At 36.6% G+C, this 19,250-nt stretch overlaps 1 protein-coding gene across 1 annotated transcript; it reads left to right on the top strand.

Annotated features, from left to right (window-relative positions):
* The first annotated feature begins 1,205 nt into the window (after window positions 1–1,205).
* Window positions 1,206–18,235, top strand: ndfip2 (Nedd4 family interacting protein 2). Its single transcript, XM_055206161.2, has 8 exons — window positions 1,206–1,438; window positions 7,772–7,937; window positions 11,170–11,300; window positions 12,867–12,954; window positions 14,152–14,276; window positions 14,802–14,868; window positions 15,814–15,919; window positions 17,282–18,235. Exons 1-7 carry the CDS (start codon window positions 1,403–1,405, stop codon window positions 15,915–15,917), a joined length of 717 nt encoding a protein of 238 aa, XP_055062136.1. The 5' UTR covers window positions 1,206–1,402; the 3' UTR covers window positions 15,918–15,919; window positions 17,282–18,235.
* The last annotated feature ends 1,015 nt before the right edge of the window (window positions 18,236–19,250 follow it).

Raw genomic sequence — 19,250 nt, forward strand, 5'->3', positions numbered from 1 at the left:
ATGGGGCTTTGATATTAAAAGCTTTTGTTCAAAGTTATAAATCTATAAAACGTTTCTAAACTATATCACACTAGATTGAACGTCTCTTTTTGAACCTTGCTTTGTGTTTAGGGGCATTATCATGTTGGAACAACTTTCTAAAATATATGCTGTAGCATTAAGATTTGTGAATGACTCAAGTAATCAAACCTGTTCATTAATATGGGCCATCACAATACTTTTGTCCATAGTGTAAATAGATTAATAGAGTTAATGAGGTAGAATGATTTTAGTGACCTCTTCTGGTGACATGCAGACTTTTTTTATTGAACATTTGAAAAACATTCAGACTTATAGGGGGTACATTTTTTGGAAGTTATAGTACCTTCTTTATTAAAATCTGATCTTTCATAACTATAAATATAAATGAGAGTAGGTAGGCTGTATTAAACACTCATATTTAACGCATTATGTGAAAGTGATATCGTCAATACGATGTAATACCCACGCGAGGGCGATGTTTACTTTACTAAACAGTTGCCTCATGTCAGGTATGAAAATATGGTTGTGCACTAAGTTGATGTTTACTGTAAGGCAGGTCACCTTGATGGACATTTAAATTGAAAGGACGGACACTGTTTGGGAAAAAGGTGCAATTCATTGTCAGAGTTTCCAAAACCACACAGAGGTCGTATTACATTAAAGTCACTGTTTACCCAAATACAGCAACTCCCATTATCTCTGACCTCAGTGTGACCAACTCCCTTCATTTCCTAAAATTAAATGAAAATTGCATTTTCTTTTTATTGTAACATTGTTTTCTTTTTCAGGACAAACTCTGTTTTATATATTCATAAAACCACTGTTTTTCTTCTTCTTCTTTGGAACCTAACAAATACATTTACATTAATAATATGACATCCAAATAACAACAAGAACAGGATTCAAAGAAATAAAATGACAGAAAAGATAAAAAATGTAATGAATAAATAAATACCTAAAAAAAAGAGATATTAAAAATTTTACTTTTTAATTCAGTAGATTAAATAAACAACTAGATTTGAGTTATCAATACATTAGTACAATAAACATTAAAAATCAGCCACAAAAACTTAAAACATACTTTTATATGAAAACCATAACAGATATATTTATTGATTCAAAATACACGAAACAGGCTGTTTGGCGTGCGCACCGTTGCGTCACAGTGACGTCACTCGCGCCCCCTCCCACTCGCTTTGTTTCTCGTTGTCGGACGCGACAGCATCTTGTGAAAGAGCGTTCGCGTTAAACCATGTTTTTTCTTTAGCTGTTTTTGTTTGTGAATGATCCGTACCGTATGATCTCAACTTAGATCGACAGTCTATTTTAATTCGAAACAGTCAAGGATTTACAGATTTTATTCGCTCCTGGCTGGTCGTGTATGAAAATGGATCAGGCGGCGAGCCGCTACCAAGTGGTAAGTCTTGATTCACTAATCGTTATATAACAATGTAACACGTTATAACTGACCTAAAAACAGTGGTCACCATCACTCCCACAGCGCCACAAAATAAGCGGTACGCGTTCTATGCGTCAAAACATCAAAGCGACGCGCAACATAACGCGTAAACGCAAGGGCCTAACGTTATATGCTTGTTTGTACTTTAACTTTACGCGCCGTCTCGCTGACGTAGGACAGACTGGAGAAAACGCGACGCAAATTGCGAAAACGGGACTGGACGCGTTTTATACAGCTAGAGATGTGGTTTAACAAAAGGGAGACAACGTTTTTGGCGCACTTGAACTGACGTTGACGCACCACAAACGCGTTGGGAAGACTTGCGTAGATTCGTCGTGAACGCATGTGAATATTATAAACTATTGTGACATTTTTAAGTGGGGAAATTTGCTCTTACGACATAGTCCCATGTTTGTTATGTGACGAAGTGTGCCAAAACTGATATAATGTCACTTATAAATAAACACACACTTATAAAGAGCCTTTATTTGTTTTCTTGACAGGGTACCATGCTGACACAATTCTTAAATGTACTTTGGAGTAGCCTACTATGTAAATGCCACTTATTTACTATTCATTGGCCAAAAGTGATGTCCAGAGTGCCTATTTGCACAGTATTTGACTTTAATGTCCAATCCGGATCAATTAAATGAATAGTTCACCCAAATATGACAATTTTCATATTTTATCCCTCATGCCACCCTACTTTCACTCTTTGGCTGAATACCCAAACAAATTATTTTATATTAAGATGACTTTATTTTATCTTCTTATATTAAAATAAACCAAATGTTTCCAGTAGGTTAATAAATGTACTCTGAAGTGAAACAATATGTTTGATAGAGAAAATGATTTATATAGTACTCTTATTTAATATTATTGTTAATTCTGAATTATTCATTTAAACCATTGAAATATGAGAAGTATTGTACAAAATAAAATAAAAATCCCCCACTAAACTTAGTTAAAGTATTTATTTGATTAATTATCATTATAAATTATTTAAAGTCATTTAGCAAAAAGAGCAAACTATTGCGTAACAGGAAATATGAGTAGAGAAACCATTTTTGAAAATAGAAAACAATTTTAGCAATTATTTACATTTTGTTGATCCTCTCTTATATTTTTGATGATAAAAGTCGTTCTTCTGGATTTTGACAAAAAATGTAGTTTTATTTTTGTTGAATCTTCTTAAAACTTTTTTCTGCAAAGTTGTGCGTTAGTTTACACTCCAAAGCTGGGCAAAAAATTGCCTGCGATTCTCATGAATAGTAGTAAATCGCCTTCACCTGCTTTAGGATGGAGTGGCATTTACTACACAGAGCCGTATTTCATCGAGAAGCTAGGCAAAATTGCATACATTATTGGAGGCGATTTTCCACGATTATAAACGTTATTTTCCTTAGCTTACTCTTTCACGTGAGGCGTTACTTCCAGGTTACTTGCGGATAATAGCGGTATTGTGCAAAACCGGAAAAACTTGTCATTGGCAGGGAAACTCTTCAATGGCGGGGAAAGAGTTAAGGTTGATAAGGACTTCCTGCTGACCAACACGTCATAGTACATTGCTAACTACTGTATAATTACTAACAGTAAATACCTGGTGAAAAGAGCAGCTATTTTTCATTTCCATTGAATAGTAGAGGTATGTGTTTTCAAAACGAATAAATATAACGAAACGTCGACACGTATAAAGATATTGTGTGTTGCCTTTGAGCTTCTTTCTGGTTCTGCAATGGCATAAACTGACTTGAATAACAAAGAAGTAGTATATTCATCTACTTTATGAAATACCACTATTTTCTGTTCGTGGAATATAAATGTCTCAAAAATATTTTCCGGGTAGCAGCTGAAATTCAGTTCTTGGAGTAATTTATCCAGTAGGGCTGTGTATATATTTTCTTAATGTCTTCTCAGCGCTTCTAGGAAGGAAATAAACGTCTAGCTATTAGTCAGAAACTTTTTTGATCTCGCTTCGTGCAAAGCAGTTGCTGTGCAACCACCGCAAAATAGCGCTTTCTAGATGTGTCAACAAATAGGCCGAGCTGGTCTTTCCATTTTAAGATACCTACATCAATATTAGGCGGTTGTGGTTTTATCGCAGTAAACTTTCTCAGAACTAGTTCCCTTCAGATTTCCTTTATAACTCAACCTCTGCACACGAGCACATGATCTTTATTATACCTGTTTTATGTTATCCCTGTTTTAACTTTTCTTTTTGAATTCATCCTTAATCAGCACAATGCAAAATGACATCTATAGACATCTATAGACCCGAGGCCTGTACAAGCCAGTCTTGTGGTGTAGTTAGCTCATAGGAAAGGCATGTTAGCTGTAATGTTAATTAAGGGCAGGGTGAACAGTCAATGTGGTTTTTCAGAAGCTAACTTTGAATCTTTTCAATTTGTAAAATGAGATTCATTTATCAACATGTCAACAGGCCTGCATGCACTACATTGTAAAAAATGCAGGTTGCAAAACCACTCAACCAACTTTAAGCTTTGGCTTCTTAAAAGTTGACACAACTTTATTTGCACAAAGTTGACATTAAATTAAAGTTAAATAAAATATATGTTGATTTTTTACAGTGTATTATTATCACATTTTTGCATAAAATTTCTGTGTAAATGCTATAAATCAGGCAATATGTATTCAAAGGGACATTTCACAACATTTTTTAAGATGTAAAATAAATCTTTGGTGTCCCAAGAGTATGTAGGTGAAGTTCTAGCTCAAAGCACCTATAGATAATTTATCATCTTTTCCATATGAACTCATTTTTTTTTATAATTTTCACAAAAGTTTAATGCCTTTCAGATAGGGGTGGGAGTTAAACCGGTTGGTATGATAAACCGGTAGAAATTATTCAACCGGTAGATATTTTGAACTATCGTCTCTATCGAAGTTACACACCCACGTCATGTTGCTGTGCAGGTGTTTACGCAAATGAAACGTTTGTACATGTATTTAACTCTTAAAGTTGCCAGCCAGCGCCAGCATTTTTCATGATTTTCACAAAAGTTCAATGCCTTCCAGAAATTAGCAATCCTCAAAACATACACGGACATACATTTATAAGTTGCAAAAGAGCTGCACCTGGTGGTATTGCCAAAAATACTCGTCATTGGCAGGGAAGCGTTTTCTCCTATCCTACCTTCATTTGTTCTGTTTTTGTCACCTCTCAAATATGGGTATGTTTCTTTAAAAAACATTTTGAGCAAAAAGCTGAGATAATGCCGTTTTTTTGTGACTTTTGATAGACATCCCATATAGAGCGTTGATCAAAAAATACACTGAGTTTGAACTGTTTGACCTGAGGGGTTGCTTCCGGGTTGTATAAGTTGGGTAAGAGCGCCATCTGGTGGATAATAGCAGAAAGCGGATTGCCAGAAAAACTTGTCATTGGCAGGGAAGCGTTTTCTCTTAATTCAGGGCTCGCAAAATTTTAAAATCCCTGGTAGCCCTTCGGGTAGACAGACACTCTTTAATTTTTGGTAGCCCGAAATGAATATAAGTAGCCCGAATAAAAAATACACTGTTTAATGTAGAATATCCATAAATCCTGGATTTCCATGTAAGCCAACTATTCCTACCCATCCCCAGCTAACAATTTGGTTCCCAAAACGTTCCCCCATTTTCCAAGGTTTTTGGTTAGCCAGGAATGTTTTCTTTAAGAAAATAAACATTCCCCTAATGTTATTTTTAGGTTATTTTAACGTTAGAATAATTGAATTGTTATATTACTGAAATATATATGAATGTATTATAACACAGGTTATTTTTAATAAAAAATACCTCAACACGTCACACATTGTATTTAGATAACATGGTATTTTATCAAATATATAAACAACCAGTGACTTTAACACAATATAGAAGACTTAAAGCAGATATTTATTAAAAAGGAATAAACATTTAATTCTCTTTAGGTTAACAGATCAGATCCTACCAACGCTAAAACAATGTTAGTCTATGAGGTAAAAATGAAATGACGTTATTTTATTAAATTACTTGAGTTCGCGCTTTTTTGCTGAGCACAAGAGATAGCAGGTGCTCGTGAAGAGCGAAGCCGGGAGAAGCGCGTGCAGAGGGTCGTACACATATCAGACGTGCACATTAAAGGATGGGTTTATTTTCTGTCAGTTTCACTTGTTACGTGAGGATAATGACTGACAAGAGGACGCCGAAATACATACAATATAATTTCCTAACTAAATCTGAGACAATGCAAACACATTAAAATATTATTTCCTCCCCAAGATAGCCCGACGGGCAGGGCGGAGATACATCTTGGTAGCCGACAGGAATTCACAATAGCCCCGGGACGTCGGGCTAGCGATTTTGCGAGCCCTGTAATTAACTTGTCAATGGCGGGCAAAGAGTTAACATTGCAACTTTGTAGGTGCGAGCTAAAAGTGCCTTTTTGGGTGTGTCATTTTAAATGCAAATAAGCTGATCTTTGCACTAAATGACAGTGCCATGGTTGGATTGTGCAGATTAAGAGGCGGTATTATCCCCTTCTGACATCACAAGGGGAGCCAAATTTCAATGACCTATTTTTGTCACATGCTTGCAGAGAATGGTTTACCAAAACTAAGTCACTGGGTTGTCACATTTTCTAGGTTAATAGAAGCAATTATAGCAAAAGTCAGATTTTTATGATATGTCCCCTTTAAGAGGAGCTAAGTGTACTACAGTCATATTGGTGGCAGAAGCCATCATCTGTTTGCATTTATATGATGCATTTGGCAGATGCATTTATCCAAAGCAATTTACAATGCATTCAAGCTTTAAATTTGGGGGTTTTCTGGGAATCGAACCCACAACTGTTTGCATTGCTAACGCAACCATGTACCAGTTGGGCTACAGAGCTACAGCTGTTTAGACTTTGTAAATGACATTCATGTTGATTTTAATACCACCCACAAGAGATGTCTGTGACATTCCTGACCAGTTGTTGTGTTTATGTAATAGTCATCAAGGTTGTCCTCACTCCAACACGACTGTTTTTCTGTCCTTGATTTGGCCTCACAGTGTAATCGCGTTCATGTGAACTTCATCCCTCCTTAGGTCTTTAATCCCGCTTCTGTTTGCCATTGCGTTTAGTTAAACCTTAGAGCGTTGACCTATGAAGAGACTTCCATGGCTTCCAGTCCTGTCACCGAGCCTCACATATTGTGTGGTAGAGGTGGTTATGCGTTTCCGAGTACTAGAGTAGCTTACTCTGAAATGATGGCAATGATCAGTCATTAAAATGCGATAATTGTGTGACTTGGTTTCGAAATGTTTCTATTTTAATGTTTGGTTACAGTGGCACTTCCTGGCATTATGTTTGGTTGGCATTTGGTTGGAGAAGACGTGACCTAACTAAGCATGTGATAAGATCTTGCATTCAAAAACATCTCACGTCTCGTGATTGGCGTCACATTTTCTGTTGGTCTTCTGTTACCTCTCTGTGAGCCACAAAGTTAGCAAACTTTCTGGCAAGCAACCTGCAACGCTGTGATATGCCAAATACCTTCGTGTCATTTTACCATGAGGCGTCAATGCTTGGAAGACATTTTCAAGCCACTTCTTCTGATTCAAGGCTCATTTTTGCCCCAGATATTTTATTCAGCAAATCTTTTCAGTACCAGCCTGTGTAGAAAGTTTTCCCTGACAAATTGTTTTGTTCTTCGTAGGCCGATGGGAATACGGTTATGCAACCAAAGAGACCGAGTTGTTGACTCGAGTTGTTGATGTTACATGCAGCGTCAGGCGATATCCTCCCTAAGACGAGCACAGCGCAGTTTCAGTTTAGCCGGCGAGGCCTTTGGTTATCACCTCAGAACTGAATGCTCTGTTCCCGTGTGACCAATTTAGGGTTCATTCTTTTTAACATCTGTGGTTGATGAAGTACGTCACAGATATACAATGGAAGAAATGTGGCTTGTCTCGCTTTCATTCATTACACTGCACGCTTTGAGTTAACGCAGCAAAGCAGACTTTCAATTTATCTTTGAGAAAATGTGTCATGCCGATACCAGATGTGTTTGTCTAGAAACTACATCCTGCCAATTTCACAGCATCTATTTCTGAGGACTTATTTTAAATTTTTCAACTTGTGCCTTGTTTTGTGTTCATATTTTTGCTAATTTAAAATCCCAACACACACGCACACAATCTGCGTAGCCTTATGCTTACTTAAACAATGACACAATTACCCATGGGACATCTCTGGATTGGGAAGTGTCCGTTAAACCATAATGATAAAACCTAATTTGTATGCGTTTATCTTTTGCCCTTTCCCAGCTGCACAATGAGGACGATCCCTCTGAAGAGTCTGCCAGCGCCGAACCGTCCACCTCCTCCCAGGCTTCTGCCGCTGTGCTAGGCATTAGCAACCCTGCGGCAATAGATACGGAAGCCCCGCCTCCACCTTATGCCAGTGTGGCCATGGGAGCAACAGCTGCACCAGGTATGAAACCATTGTCTGTTCACAGTGTTTATTGTTACGGTGTATTTCCACTGCAAATCTCACGGTACATTCACACGGGGCATTAACGCTTGACGAAGGGCGTGTCTGAAGCATGGACCTGATGTGATCGTCATAGTTACAACCGTCAATCACAGTGGACTGCGACACATGCTCCAATGTTCTCTGGTCTTGCATACATGTAATTGGCTAGCATCTGCACTAGGTTATTTGAATAAGGTGATCTGATTGGCTGACGCCAAAGTTGAGAAATGTTCAACTTCTGCCACAAGCAACGACATTGATGCGACGCCGACAGATCCACAATTCAGTTCGCCAATGCATGACGGCATCCATTCAAAGTAAATGAGAAGCGTTAACGGTGGCAACGCTGAAATGCCTTCGCTTTGGGGCGTGTTAGTTCATTTAATGTAAAGCACACCTTTGGAAAAAAAATTCCACACAGATTGCGTTTCCTCATTTTCTTTGAACTTCATTGGTGCTATCTACCAGCTGAAGTTCAAAACGCCTGAACAATTCAGCAAATGTTCAAGACAGCCCTGTATAAAACACACAATTAAAGTAAATGAGACGTGATTTCAGCTCTGTAATCTACCAGTTCCCAAATTTTCAGAAACAAACATGCAGTTCGCAAACTACACACTTTATTTGTGCGATCTTCAATCTAAAGTTCTAAACGGCTGAACAATTCAGCAAATGTTCAAGGAAATGACACATGATTTCAGCTCAGTACTTCACCGGTTCCGCAAACAGTCGTCAAAATCTTGGCATACTTTTCACAGTGATAGGGGCCCGCCGTTTTCCACTTGATATTTACCTGAAGTCGAGAAACGCCAACTTTTTTGCCACTCTTAACCTCTTTCAGCACTCGCTCCACTGTCCCATAATGCATAACTTCCTTTCTTGAATGAAAATCCTCACTCCACGCCAGTGGACACGCACCATAAGAGTGTGACATTGTCGATGTTAGCAAGTGCGACATTAGCAAGTGTGACACTGGTGATGTTAATAAGTGTAATGTTGGTCATTTTATTGTTGGCAGTGTTAGTGAGTGTAGTATTGGTAATGTTAGCAAGTATAGTTAAAAAAAGTAAAACATGAGTCATGGCACTGTATAGTTAGGCTGTATGTAGATGTGGACTGTAGACTATAATCGTCATTGTTAGTGTCAGTGTTAAAGATTAAGCTTCTTGGAAGCAGTTGGATAAAGCAAAAGTTTCAAAGTTCCAAAGAGAGCTCAAAGGTGAAGTTTAATTTCTGTGGTGCTATTGGCATCAAACATAAACTTCCAGAACGTTTCCTCTCAGATTCCATTAGTCGGAAAACTGATATTCGGCCCCAAACACGCATCATTGGTTGAGCTAATATTGATTGTGTCTGATTGCTTCAACAAATAAAATAATGGAATATTGACTAAATAATGTTTCACAATTGCATTTTTCACAGTGTGAAAGCATTTTAATATATAAATGTGACCCTGGACGACAAAAGTAGCACAGGTATAGCACAGGATATAAGTAGCACAGGAATAGCACAGGTCGTAAGTAGCACAGGAATAGCACAGGTCGTAACTAGCACAGGAATAGCACAGGTCGTAAGGAGCACAGGTCATAATTAGCACAGGTATAGCACAGTTCATAATTAGCACAGCTATAGCACAGGTCATAAGTAGCACAGGTATAGCACAGGATTTAAGTAGCACAGGAATAGCACAGGTTGTAAGTAGCACTAGAATAGCACAGGTCGTAAGTAGCACAGGAATAGCACAGGTCATAAGTAGCACAAGAATAGCACAGGTCGTAAGTAGCACAGGTATAGCACAGGTCGTAAGTACCACAGGAATAGCACAGGTCGTAAGTAGCACATGTCATAATTAGCACAGGTATAGCACAGGTCATAATTAGCACAGGTATAGCACAGGTCATAATTAGCACAGGTATAGCTCAGGTCATAAGTAGCACATGAATAGCACAGGTCATAAGTAGCACAGGGATAGCTCAGGTCATAAGTAGCACAGGTATAGCACAGGTCATAAGTAGCACATGAATAGCACAGGTCATAAGTAGCACATGAATAGCACAGGTCATAAGTAGCACATGAATAGCACAGGTCATACATAGCACAGGTATAGCACAGATCTTAAGTAGCACAGATATAGCACAGGTCATAATTAACACAGGTATAGCACAGGTCATAAGTAGCACAGGTATAGCACAGGTCATAAGTAGCACAGGTATAGCACAGGTCATAAGTAGCACAGGAATAGAACAGGTCATAGGTAGCACAGGTATAGCACAGGTCATAAGTAGCACAGGAATAGCACAGGTCGTAAGTGGCACAGATATAGCACAGGTCATAAGTAGCACAGATATAGCACAGGTCATAAGTAGCACAGATATAGCACAGATCTTAAGTAGCACAGGTATAGCACAGGTCATAAGTAGGACATGAATATCACAGGTCATAAGTAGCACAGGTATATCACAGGTCATAAGTAGCACAGGTATAGCACAGGTCATACATAGCACAGGTATAGCACAGATCTTAAGTAGCACAGGTATATTTGTGGCAATAGCCAATAATAGATTGTATGGGTCACAACATTTTTTATGCCAAAAATCATTAGGATATTAAGTTAAGATCATGTTCCATAAAGATATGTTGTAAATTTCAAACTGTAAAGATATATAAAAATGTATTTATCATTAGTAATATGTGTTGCTAAGGACTTCATTTGTACAACTTTTAAGCCAATTTTCTCAATATTTTGATTTGGATTCAAATTCCAGATTTCAAATAGACAAAAATTGTCCTTTCCTAACAAACCATACATCACCGGAAAGATTATTTAATCAGCTTTCAGATGATTTTAAAAAACCCTTTTTGGTCCAGGGTCACAAGTATGTTTTAGATTTTCGAATGAAATTGTGAGTGGGGTGGGATGTTTTGTCTGCCAAGCAAAAGTCATCCAGTCATTTAGAATAGCAACATCACACTTTCGTTCAACAGGCCACGTAAATTTGGATGCTATTGAGGTTTTAGCATAAACAATGGTTTGTGATGCTAAAGCAAACGCCACTAATAAAGCCCAGTGTTTAGTGTTCATGTAACTTAACTGGTAGATCATTGGGTTGGAAACAAAGGTTGTGGGTTTGATTTGGATGAAAGTGTTGAAACGTGGCATCAGGTTGACCTGTGGCCTTTATCTTTGCAGAAAGTGCATTTCCGGGGGACTTCCCCGTGCCTCCGCCCTACAGCGTGGCCACATCTCTGCCTACGTATGATGAGGCGGAGAAGGCAAAAGCGGCAGCCATGGCCGCATCGGCCGTTGAGGTCATTCCACGAGATGAGTATCTCATGCACCCACGTGCGCTTCAAAACACAAGAACGTTCCAGGGCACAAAACTGCTGTGATGTTTTGCTGGACGCAGTAACCTTTAAGCTTTGATTTGATCATGACCACAGCATCTGAAAATGCCTGTATCTTCATTTTTGATCAGATATCTTACTCATAAAGTCTACATTGTGATTAGTCTGTAAGCAGTAGCGTGACAAACCGTGTGGAAGACGTGGTGTACCATGGAAACCGTGACCCAGATTCAGAATCCCTCAGATACTCACTCGTTTTTTATGAGCTCGGATGATGAAGTGTTATGTAACGTGACCCCAAAAAGCATTTGGACTTATGATTTAGAAGGGGTGTACATTACTTTAAGCATCAAACCAAGTGGCATCTGCGGGCAAATGATACCAAAGCGTTCTGCTGTGACTTTTATCACATTGTCAAGGTGATTTTAGTGGATGTACGTCTGTTTCCTGGAAATGGTCTGCGCTTGTGGTGTCTCTATAAAAACACGTGCCACTTTGGTTTAAACTTTTTACACTTCTAAAATAGTACTAGTTTGAATTGAGTTATGCATGGACTGAGTTTTTAAAGCATGGTTAAGAAATCACTTCGGGAAACAATGAATTACAGATGTAAGGCGTTTATTGTTATACAACCTCCTTATTTTGTTATAAGCTTTAGTAGCATTGTCCTGTAATTGAACTTTGACTACAACTGTTACATAATTCACCTCTTTTTGTATATTTTGTGTGCAATCTAAGAGTCGATTTGTTTTTTTGCCCCATTTGGTTTAAAGATGCTATATTCTACATGACAGTTTTAATTTGCTATACACTGCAAAAAATAATTTTCAAGAAAAAAATTCTTAGTATTTTGTCTTATTTTCAGTAAAAATATCTAAAAATTCATAAATTAAGATGCTTTTTCTTGATGAGCAAAACAACCCAAGAAAATAAGTCTAGTTTTTGGACCAAGGATATCAAATTTGGGTGATTTTGTGCATAAAACAAGCAAAAAATCTACCAATGGAGATAGCACATTTTTCTTGATTTTTTTCTTGAATTTAGTGTTTAAGAAACATTTTCCAAGTTTCCAATTTTTTTTGCTTACCCTATTGGCAGATTATTTTGCTTGTTTTATGCACAAAATCACTTACATTTTATGTTTTTGGTCTAAAAACTAGACTTATTTTCTTGGGTCGTTTTGCTCGTCAAAAAAAGCATCTTAATTTAAGAATTTTTTGATATTTTTACTGAAAACAAGACCAAAAATACTAAGATTTTTTTTTCTTAAAAATAATTTTCTGCAGTGTAGTATCAATTATCAAAATATCTTTTGTGTTCAACAAAATAAAGAAACTTATAAAGGTTTAGAACAACATGAGGGGGATTCAATGATGACATCCTTTTCATTTTGGGATGAACTATCACTTTAAAAAGAATATAAATGGAGGTGAAATTATTTTTCATATTTTTATTAAACTGTTATTTTAAGAGCACACTATGTCCATACTATGCCTCTGTTAAGACTTTTCCTTTTTGTAAGTCTTTTTCTCTTTGTTTGAGGATGAGGATTTTCCGGTTCGGGATGACTTCAGTGATGCCGACCAGCTGAGGGTTGGGAATGATGGAATTTTTATGCTGGCCTTTTTCAGTAAGTTAAGGTGACTGTATCTGTGTGTCGACTCAGGATGGCATACTTTTATACCTTATACTTTCATATTTATCAGTAAGCATGATGTGCCCAGTATAATAATTTATTTTTAACAAGTAAGTAATTTACTTTTAGTCTATGTTTGTTGACTTTGAAGTCATCTCTAAGCTAGTATACTCCCAAAAGTCTGAAATACATCAACACGGCAAATAAACAGCACATTTCAAGTGAATTTAGTGGGTATTTAACTCATTATTTCAATGCAATGCCAATAGTTATACATAATAGACATATTAAGAGTTATTTATTTTCATGATTATAACAAACTCTACTTAGTGAACTGCTTAATGTTTCATGTACTATTTCTAACAGTAGATGGCAGCACAGAGACACTGCAGAATCTAAACCAGTATTGAGTTTTATATTGCTTATCTGTGTGCGCCATCTGGTGGTGTTTTGATGTATTGCACGTTGTAATATTAGAAACAGTGGAGATTGCCTGTTATTGCCTTGCACACTAGTGGACATGAAAGCCAAAACAGTGCATCATATGAATCATACTGTGTTTAGGATAAATTCTGTTTGAACGAGGCACATTTGAAGCTTTTGTGAAAACCTAGAAGACGTATTCACATGCATACAAGTCAAAGTTGCTTTCTTGTAACTTCTTTTCTATCTAATACAGTGACTTAGTAGTATTAAAGTACTAGTATAGTAGTATTATATACTGATTATTATTAAAAGGTAATCATTTAAACGTTGGTCTCTTATTGTTTTGCTATTGCTGTTTTATAAAAGCAATAAGCCATCCAATGAAAAATTTTATAATACTTTAGTATACTTTATTATTTACGATATAAAACTGTAGGACAATTCTACATACTACAGTGTTTTTAATCTAACTATAGTAAATATTAAAGTACACTACAGTAATTACTATAGTTTATTAATTCACTATAGTAATACTACAGTAAAAATTATGGTATGCTACAATTTACCATTTATGACATAAACTGTGCTCCTGTATAGGTCAATGATAGAGCGTTGCATTAGCAATGCAAAAGGTAGGTAGACTTTCATTTAAAAGCAACCGCCTTAAAATAAAGACTCTTTATTAAAGTGTGTGTGTGTGTGTGTCCTAAGCCTGTTTGAAGTCTGTTTTCATAAATGCAATGCACTTTTTTTCTGTGAAACTAGTGGCTTTTCTCTTCAACTGGATCGGATTCTGCTTGTCTTTCTGTTTGACCAACACCATTGCCGGTCGATACGGTGCCATCTGTGGCTTCGGCCTGTCGCTCATCAAATGGATTCTTATCGTGCGGGTGAGTCTCTTAGCTCGATGTATAAGTATGCATACAAAGGGAATTACACCTTTAGTTTTAGTAAAGAAAAGTGTACTCTTACACGTCTTACAATGTGGTCTCCAACATGGAGCCCGCGGGCACCAATTTGCCATCACATAGTCTGTGAGTTGCCCACCAAAGCACATTCTGTTAATAGCCTCAATGTCAATATTTATTTATAACATATATTAGGTTTTTAAACTATAATAAAACATTTCAAAAAGTAAAATAAAATAAAATTAACAAGTAAAAGAATAACATTTGTTTTATCCATTGTGATAGCCCTTGCTCACAAAAAGTTGGAGACCCCCGTGTTAGACCATATTGATAAATTATAAAAATTTTAGATTTCACATTATGTGTAGCAATTTTAAATCTGGATTGAAGTTTTTGCAAATCTGTTTTTTTTTGTCTCGACTTCTTATCAAATTAAAATGAATTTAAAATGAAAATGTTACAGCTCACAAACAGTCAATGTTTAATCAAAATCATTTATCTTTAAAGTTTTCAGATTACTTTACCGGATACTTCAATGGACAGTACTGGCTCTGGTGGATTTTCCTTGTTCTTGGTAAGTTCATTTTTTGATAATATGGTAAAAAAGTAAGGCAGAAAGTTGCTTCCAAGCTATTTTGTTTTTGAACTGAGAACTAGGCAGGTTTTTTGCAGCACTGTGGCGCCATCTGGTGGAATATTCACAACATTACATGTTTTTAGATTCAAAATGAAACTTGACATATAATTTATTATTATTAGTATAAAATTGAATGCACTGTGACCTTTTACGAGAATTATCATTTTTATCATAGCAAAAGACACAAACATACATTAAGTGTTGCATGTCTAAAAGAACTGCTTTGCTGCTGTTTTGTGACCCTGGACCATGAAAACTGAGATTTAAATAGAGATTTATACATCAGCTGATTAAATAAGCTTTCCACTGATGTATGGTTTGTTAGGATAGGACAATATTTTGGCTGGGACACAACAAGATTAAAAAATCTGGAATCTTAGGGTACAAAAAAAAAATGGAGAAAATCGCTTTTAAAGTTGTCCAAATGAAGTCTTTAGCAACACATATTACTAATCATAAATACATTTTTGATATATTTATAGTTGGAAACTTATTAAATATCTTTTTGGAACATGATCTAAATGATTTTGGCATAATTTTTTATTTTTATTGTTGGCTATTGCTACGAATATACCATGCGACTTTTGTGGTCCAGGTTCACACGTGTGAGGAGCTCAGATGCAAAATCCGCTAAACGCCATCTCCGTCAAAAATGTAATAATGATATTAACCGAATGCTCTCAGCACGTATTATAAGTTCATGTTTGCCTAAAATCCCGGCCTAGGGCCATTCAGAAATACTGCTTTGTTGGCAGAATCCATTAAAAAAAATTTATTTCCAAAAAAAAATGCACTTGCATTTGGTTTTGCATTTGAGTTTTCATATACATATACATGCATAAGGCTGATGCATGCTGACCTATTTATTTTTTCCACCTCCAGGTTTGCTGCTTTTCTTCAGAGGGTTTGTCAACTACCTGAAGGTGCGTAACATGTCGGAAAGCATGGTGTCTTCGCTTCGAACCCGTTTCTTCCTTCTTTACTAGAGGTGAGGAGATTATTATACATACATACAAACATACAAAAAAGACTACAGTTTGATTGTATTACGTTTTTTTTGTTATCTAGGAAGACAGTGGCGGCCGATGCGAAGCTCGTCTTATGTATTTAGCCCGTAATGTGTGCAGCTCATCATTTCAAAATACATGCATCACGTGTCATGTCAAAATATATGTCTGCTGCAAACGCTTCGAAGGGCTTTGTGATAAAAGAGACGCTCACGTTTGCCAGATACCCTCTTAATCTCATGTGTAATCAGAGTTTAGTGTTCATTTTTTAGTGAACGTGAGAGTTTCTTTTATTATAAACCCTTTTGACGTATTTTGACATGATGCAACTTATTCATATTTTGAATTCGCGCCCCTCAGAAGAGAAGTCACAGGCCGCCATCGCTAAAAGAAAAGATTTAAAAACCAAAATTTTTCATCCAAAGATGCTGTTTTTATTATTTCAGCTAAATGAGTAGCAGATTGAATCCTGCTTTAAACGAAAGCCGTTTTGTGTTTTTAATATCGCATCATAAATTGGATTAATCGTGGCGAACAGAGAAAAACCAGGCAAGCTCGTATATGTTTCCTGTTTTAAAAACGCCTCAGACTTTTTTCAATTGTGGTTAAATATTTGGCTGGTGTTGCTCAATACTTCAATTCAACATGCTGATCACATTTTCTGTGGTGAACTTAATTGCTGCGGTCGTCATGTTATTTGTTAAATGTTTCCTTGTGAAGGAGCGCTTCCTTTTTGGTCAGGAATTGCCTCATTTGCCATCTAGATACTGTGTGGGAATATAGCTCAGGATTTATGCATGCCGATTACTGCCAAGTAGATTAAAAACGTTTAATACCAAGTTAACGTTCAGTATGTACAAATGAGAGTCATGAAATAAGGGTCACCAAACATCTAACGGCTCTTTTCGGAACTTAATGTCCAAATTCAAGCAAAATCATCACAGACGTATTGTATTTGGCTTAATTGAAGCATGCATATCACCCAGACCTACAACAACAAGTAAAATTGTCCTCATCTGATGTTTTGACATAAGAGTAGGCCAGTGGTCCCCAAAAAGGGGGCACAAGATGGTGCCAGGGGGGGTCCCAGTTTTAAAATTAACCATAGAGATATAAGGCTACTAATCAATAGCACTACATTGTATCATTTTTAAAGGTCAAATACTAAGTTTGAGATTGTTTTATGTCATGATTTTCTTTGGGGCGCGAAAAGTTTGAGAACCACTGAGGTAGGCGGACACGATTGGGTTCAGTCATAATGGCTCTTATAACTCCTATGCGGTTACCCATCACAGTAAACTTGCGAAAAACAAGCTTGACACTCATTCGCTCTCTTTTTCAAGGTCGCCTCACCAAACATTCCTCCCTAATGTGAAATTCCTTGATGATTTGCAACCCGTCAAATGAACTGGACCGGATCCCACGGAGGAGAAAGGGAAGAAGGAAAAAACAAAGAGTATCTCTGCCACATGTGCTGAACTGAACTCGGTAAAAGCGAACGGTTTCGCTGCACTTCAGAACCACAACATGAAGTTTTTACGTATTAACTTCCCTTTTGTGCTTATATTCAAAACTATTTTTTAAAAAACTACGATTCCCACACTGCATGCAAAGTAATGACGGCACAAATGATCATTAGTAATATGCAGCCAAGATGTCCTATGCAATGTTTACTCGTAGATGGATGAAACTAGACTAGGCTTTTTCTTAGCTTTGTTGTAGGGCCTTGGCAAATTGGATTGCATTGCAGTATTATTAATAAATCGATCTAGATAGACTCTAGTTAAATGGAGCGATGTAAAATATAATTGCACAATTTCGCTTAACTTTATAGTAAATGATTAAGTGACTTCATCAATTGTGTTTCAAACTGGAAGTTGAATTTGTACTTATCCTAAAGTATATATTTGCCTTTTGCACCTTCTTGATTTGTCTCGTGTCTCTTTCTTTTTTATGATTATTGTTATTGGTTGTTTTACGTCGCGTCTTGCTCAAGCTGTGACCTGCTAGTTACTCGAATGCCTGAATGCTACTGTCATTTGTTTCTATTCATTACAAGCCTCTTAGCAATATCGCATATTAAAGAAGTGCATGGTTAACCCGGTTACAGCAGTTTAAGTGACGACTAATTCGGTAAAGAAAACCTGAGACAAATGCAAGCCTACATTATTAAATGTATGTAAAACTATTTTGTTGGAAAAACTGATTTTGGATATGATTCTCTGATTGACGGAGATTGATCGTGTGATGTATGTTTGATGTTTTGCGAAATGCCAATAAAATTTGGAATCTCGGGAGCTTTTTACTTTGCTTCTTTGACGTCAGACAGTTATTGTAACGTCAACCCATTTTAACACGTACTCTGGTTATATTGTGGATGATTCATCTACACATACTTCTTAGTTTGTCACACGTAGATTAACATAAAGGGAATAACAGTTTTTAACCCTTAGTGCAGGAGTCACAAATGTTTTGTTTTAGACCGATAATAACAGGTGATGGTTAAATTAAAGGACTGTTAAAAGGAAAGCTGTTAATAAATAAACTAATAAACCTACCATATGTGGTAGGCATAAGAGTTATAATTTAGGAGATCATTAGATATCATTTTGACAAATGGCTTAAAACAATACACTGTATATTCACTAGGGCAGTGGTTTTCAAACTGGGGGCCGCGAGATGGTCCCAGGTTTATGACATTTTATGAAATACATTAATTTATAATGACTTCTGTGTAATTAAACCTAAAAAAAATAAGGCTACTAACCAAAAGCACTACTTTTTTGTATAATTTAATGTTTTTTTTATTAAAATGTTGAGTTTTAGAACAGTGTTTTGTTACAAATTTTCTTTGGGGGGGCGCGAAGGAATGCACCGTACACAAGGGGGGCCGCACACTGAAAAAGTTTGAGAACCACTGCACTAGGGCTGTCAGAAGTTTCATACTAAATAAAAGTTTGTTTTGGCATAATATATGTGTGTGCACTGGGTGTAATTATTTTGTTTATATAAATACACACGCATGCATGTATGCATTTAAGAAACATTTTCTCAGTCAGCATGCCAGTGAGCCACCAGCCGGTCAGCTGAATCTGTTAAACAAATTAAAGAAACAAAAAAAGTCATCAAAAACAAAAATAAAACAAAGGCACTAAGAAAAATAAGGAAGGAAAATCATCTTTCGAGAAGACAATGAAAATTAAGGACAAACATTTAAAGATAACATTTTCAAAAGACCAAATTAAGGCCTTAGGCAGACTACAAAATGTATGAAATGGAGCAATGAACACAATCAAGAAGGAATTAAAAATT

The sequence above is a fragment of the Misgurnus anguillicaudatus genome, chromosome 3 (genome assembly GCF_027580225.2).
Source record: "Misgurnus anguillicaudatus chromosome 3, ASM2758022v2, whole genome shotgun sequence".
NCBI classification, from domain to species: Eukaryota; Metazoa; Chordata; class Actinopteri; order Cypriniformes; family Cobitidae; genus Misgurnus; species Misgurnus anguillicaudatus.

Excerpts from the sequence above, each read along its gene's own strand:
- ndfip2 (XM_055206161.2), top strand. The coding sequence starts at position 1,403 with ATGAAAATGGATCAGGCGGCGAGCCGCTACCAAGTG. Across the intron at positions 1,439-7,771 it reads CGGCGAGCCGCTACCAAGTG|CTGCACAATGAGGACGATCC; the intron begins GTAAGTCTTGAT and ends GCCCTTTCCCAG. Across the intron at positions 11,301-12,866 it reads CCGTTGAGGTCATTCCACGA|GATGAGGATTTTCCGGTTCG; the intron begins GATGAGTATCTC and ends TCTTTGTTTGAG.